Source organism: Salvelinus namaycush, chromosome 34 (genome assembly GCF_016432855.1).
Source record: "Salvelinus namaycush isolate Seneca chromosome 34, SaNama_1.0, whole genome shotgun sequence".
Taxonomy (NCBI): domain Eukaryota; kingdom Metazoa; phylum Chordata; class Actinopteri; order Salmoniformes; family Salmonidae; genus Salvelinus; species Salvelinus namaycush.
Genome location: NC_052340.1, coordinates 33415571 through 33421531, shown reverse-complemented (window position 1 = coordinate 33421531; position 5961 = coordinate 33415571). Strand labels below are relative to the sequence as shown.

Sequence of the window (5961 nt, the reverse complement as noted above, 5' to 3'; positions counted from 1 at the left end):
TTAATGTTATTATCAGACGATGAGGTAATCTGATCCCCTTTATGGTTAATGTTATTATCAGACGATGAGGTAATCTGATCCCCTTTATGGTTAATGTTATTATCAGACGATGAGGTAATCTGATCCCCTTATGGTTAATGTTATTATCAGACGATGAGGTAATCTGATCCCCCTTATGGTTAATGTTATTATCGGACGATGAGGTAATCTGATCCCCCTTATGGTTAATGTTATTATCGGACGATGAGGTAATCTGATCCCCCTTATGGTTAATGTTATTATCAGACGATGAGGTAATCTGATCCCCCTTATGGTTAATGTTATTATCGGACGATGAGGTAATCTGATCCCCCTTATGGTTAATGTTATTATCAGACGATGAGGTAATCTGATCCCCTTTATGGTTAATGATATTATCGGACGATGAGGTAATCTGATCCCCCTTATGGTTAATGTTATTATCGGACGATGAGGTAATCTGATCCCCCTTATGGTTAATGTTATTATCAGACGATGAGGTAATCTGATCCCCCTTATGGTTAATGATATTATCGGACGATGAGGTAATCTGATCCCCCTTATGGTTAATATTATTATCAGACGATGAGGTAATCTGATCCCCTTTATGGTTAATGTTATTATCAGACGATGAGGTAATCTGATCCCCCTTATGGTTAATGTTATTATCGGACGATGAGGTAATCTGATCCCCCTTATGGTTAATGTTATTATCGGACGATGAGGTAATCTGATCCCCCTTATGGTTAATGTTATTATCAGACGATGAGGTAATCTGATCCCCCTTATGGTTAATGTTATTATCGGACGATGAGGTAATCTGATCCCCCTTATGGTTAATGTTATTATCAGACGATGAGGTAATCTGATCCCCTTTGTGGTTAATGTTATTATCAGACGATGAGGTAATCTGATCCCCCTTATGGTTAATGTTATTATCAGACGATGAGGTAATCTGATCCCCTTTATGGTTAATGTTATTATCGGACGATGAGGTAATCTGATCCCCTTTGTGGTTAATGTTATTATCAGACGATGAGGTAATCTGATCCAGGATATGTGGTTGGACTGGAGACAACTTCTACCTTAAAAAATAGAAGTTGAATGTAATTTGACCCACACGGATTAACCCATTGTTAAAACAGTGGGTTAGTTTGTGGAGTACTCCCTCTGGTTGTTTTTCCAAGACAGTGAGCATCATCCCCAACCCTTAATCCTACACAGTCACACCTATGGGACAGTTGTATATAAACTCAGCTCTGACAGAACACTGGCATCAAGCTTTGGTGAAGGAGTAATCTAAGGAATCTCTACAGCTAAAGCCAAGGACCCATCCATCCAAAGTATCTCCAAACGTTTATGAAAGATGGACCACAGACCTTCTCTCACCCTGCTGCTGCTGCTTCTGGGCCTATCACAGGCCAGTGGAAATGAGATCCATGATGAGCTGGACCATGTGTCCATCACTTCAACGATCCTGGAGTCCAACAATGGAACTAATGAGCTTCTGCTGGAAGGAGACATTCTGGCTCCTAGAACCAGGAACGCCATGAAGTGCTTTAGCAGCCAGTACAGCTGTCTGTGGAGGAAGTCGATTGACGGCTTGGTGTACGTGCCGTACATCCTCAGCAATGTCTATTCCAGCTTGGAGGTAGAGACGATTGAGACGGCCATGAAGTACTTCCATGGCAAGACCTGCATCCACTTCATCCCACGTCGGAGACAGACAGCCTACCTGGACATTCAGAGCAGCGGAGGGTGTTTCAGTTCCATGGGGACTGTTGGGGACAGGCAGACATTGTCTCTTGCACAGTTTGGCTGTGTTCAACATGGTATCATCCAGCATGAGCTGCTTCACTCCCTGGGCTTCCACCACGAGCACAACAGGAGTGACCGTAACCAGTATATCAGGATCAACTGGCAATACATCTATGACTACGCCGTCGAGAACTTCCAGAAGCAGGACACCAACAACCTGAACACTACATACGACTACTCCTCTGTCATGCACTATGATAGAACCGCTTTCACTAACAACTACGGAAAGGAAACCATCACTCCCATCCCAGACCCATCTGTGGCCATCGGACAGAGACTAGGCATGTCTGACATTGACGTCCTGAGAGTCAACAAGCTCTACCAATGCTAAGAGGAAGAGCCACGTGTGAAAATTAGTTAAGTTGAATACTGTATTCTTCCATGTGCTGACTGCTGTTTAATTGGAAGTTTGTGTGTTTGTGTGTATCATTTAAGTAATCGTGGGTAGTAATAAAGCGTGGTTTTAAAAAAGTGCATGAGTTTGATAATTATGAGTAGGATATCTATCAATTTGATTGGGTACTGTAATTATTAACTGCAGATCTTGGTGGTTGGTGTTATTCCGAAGATTTTCAACTGCAGATTGTTCTAACAGTTAGTCCTATTAAAGTAACTAATCTAAAAATATCATCATCCTTTTCTGTCATTACTGAGGTGGGTGATGTTCATCTGGAGAGATGAGCTGATGAGAGAAGAGAGGCTGCAATTCTTCCATGAACATGAACATGAACATGAACATGAACATGAACATGAACTGAACATGAACTGAACATGAACATGAACTGAACATGAACTGAACATGAACATGAACTGAACATGAACATTAACTGAGCATGACCATGAACTGAACATGAACTGAACATGAACATAAACATGAACTGAACATAAACATAAACATGAACTGAACATGAACATAAACATTAACTGAATATGAACATGAACATGAACATGAACTGACCATGACAATGAACTGAACATTACCATGAACTGAACATGAACATGAACATTAACTGAATATGAACATGAGCATGACCATGAACTGAACATGAACTGAACATGAACATAAACATGAACTGAACATGAACATTAACTGAACATGAACATGAACATGAACATTAACTGACCATGACAATGCACTGAACATTACCATGAACTGAACATGAACATTAACTGAACATGAACATGAACATGAACATTAACTGAACATGAACATGAACATGAACATGAGCTGACCATGACAATGAACTGAACATTACCATGAACTGAACATGAACATTAACTGAACATGAACATTAACTGAACATGAACTGAACATGAACATTAACTGAACATGAACATGAACATGAACATGAACATGAACATGAACTGAACATGAACATGAACATTAACTGAACATGAACATGAACATGAACTGAACATGAACATTAACTGAACATGAACATAAACTGAACATGAACATGAACATGGACATTAACTGAACATGAACTGAACATTAACATTATCATTAACATTAACTGAACATGAACATGAACATGAACATTAACTGAACATGACCATGAACATTAACTGAACATGAACATGAACTGAACATGAACATGAACATTAACTGAACATGAACATGAACATGAACATTAACTGAACATGAACATGAACTGAACATGAACATGAACTGAACATGAACATGAACTGAACATTAACATTAACTGAACATGAACATTAACATTAACTGAACATGAACATGAACATTAACTGAACATGAACTGAACATGAACTGAACATGAACTGAACATGAACATTAACATGAACATGAATTGAACATGAACTGAACATGAACATGAACATGAACTGAACATGAACATAAACATGAACTGAACATGAACATAAACATTAACTGAATATGAACATGAACATGAACACTGAGGTGGGTGATGTTCATCTGGAGAGATGAGCTGATGAGAGAAGAGAGGCTGCAATTCTTCCATGAACATGAACATGAACATGAACTGAACATGAACTGAACATGAACATGAACTGAACATGAACTGAACATGAACATGAACTGAACATGGACATTAACTGAGCATGACCATGAACTGAACATGAACTGAACATGAACATAAACATGAACTGAACATAAACATGAACTGAACATGAACATAAACATTAACTGAATATGAACATGAACATGAACATGAACTGACCATGACAATGAACTGAACATTACCATGAACTGAACATGAACATGAACATTAACTGAATATGAACATGAGCATGACCATGAACTGAACATGAACTGAACATGAACATAAACATGAACTGAACATGAACATTAACTGAACATGAACATGAACATGAACATTAACTGACCATGACAATGAACTGAACATTACCATGAACTGAACATGAACATTAACTGAACATGAACATGAACATTAACTGAACATGAACATGAACATGAACATGAGCTGACCATGACAATGAACTGAACATTACCATGAACTGAACATGAACATTAACTGAACATGAACATTAACTGAACATGAACTGAACATGAACATTAACTGAACATGAACATGAACATGAATATGTACTGAACATGAACTGAACATGAACATGAACATTAACTGAACATGAACATGAACATGAACATGAACTGAACATGAACATTAACTGAACATGAACATAAACTGAACATGAACATGAACATGGACATTAACTGAACATGAACTGAACATTAACATGATCATTAACATTAACTGAACATGAACATGAACATGAACATGAACATGAACTGAACATGACCATGAACATTAACTGAACATGAACATGAACTGAACATGAACATGAACATTAACTGAACATGAACATGAACATGAACATTAACTGAACATGAACATGAACTGAACATTAACATTAACTGAACATGAACATGAACTGAACATTAACATTAACTGAAAATGAACATTAACATTAACATTAACTGAACATGAACATGAACATTAACTGAACATGAACTGAACATGAACATTAACATGAACATGAATTGAACATGAACATGAACATTAACTGACCATAAACATTAACTGAACATGAACTGAACATGAACATGAACATTAACTGAACATGAACTGAACATGAACTGAACATGAACTGAACATGAACATTAACATGAACATGAATTGAACATGAACTGAACATGAACATGAACATGAACTGAACATGAACATAAACATGAACTGAACATGAACATAAACATTAACTGAATATGAACATGAACATGAACACTGAGGTGGGTGATGTTCATCTGGAGAGATGAGCTGATGAGAGAAGAGAGGCTGCAATTCTTCCATGAACATGAACATGAACATGAACTGAACATGAACTGAACATGAACATGAACTGAACATGAACTGAACATGAACATGAACTGAACATGGACATTAACTGAGCATGACCATGAACTGAACATGAACTGAACATGAACATAAACATGAACTGAACATAAACATGAACTGAACATGAACATAAACATTAACTGAATATGAACATGAACATGAACATGAACTGACCATGACAATGAACTGAACATTACCATGAACTGAACATGAACATGAACATTAACTGAATATGAACATGAGCATGACCATGAACTGAACATGAACTGAACATGAACATAAACATGAACTGAACATGAACATTAACTGAACATGAACATGAACATGAACATTAACTGACCATGACAATGAACTGAACATTACCATGAACTGAACATGAACATTAACTGAACATGAACATGAACATTAACTGAACATGAACATGAACATGAACATGAGCTGACCATGACAATGAACTGAACATTACCATGAACTGAACATGAACATTAACTGAACATGAACATTAACTGAACATGAACTGAACATGAACATTAACTGAACATGAACATGAACATGAATATGTACTGAACATGAACTGAACATGAACATGAACATTAACTGAACATGAACATGAACATGAACATGAACTGAACATGAACATTAACTGAACATGAACATAAACTGAACATGAACATGAACATGGACATTAACTGAACATGAACTGAACATTAACATGATCATTAACATTAAC

The 5961-nt window shown here is 37.0% G+C and overlaps 1 protein-coding gene across 1 annotated transcript; it reads left to right on the top strand.

Annotated features, from left to right (window-relative positions):
• Positions 1–1384: 1384 nt before the first annotated feature.
• Positions 1385–2167, top strand: LOC120028779 (low choriolytic enzyme-like). The gene has a single exon (XM_038974019.1). The coding sequence runs from the start codon at positions 1385–1387 to the stop codon at positions 2165–2167; it is 783 nt and encodes a 260-aa protein (XP_038829947.1).
• The last annotated feature ends 3794 nt before the right edge of the window (positions 2168–5961 follow it).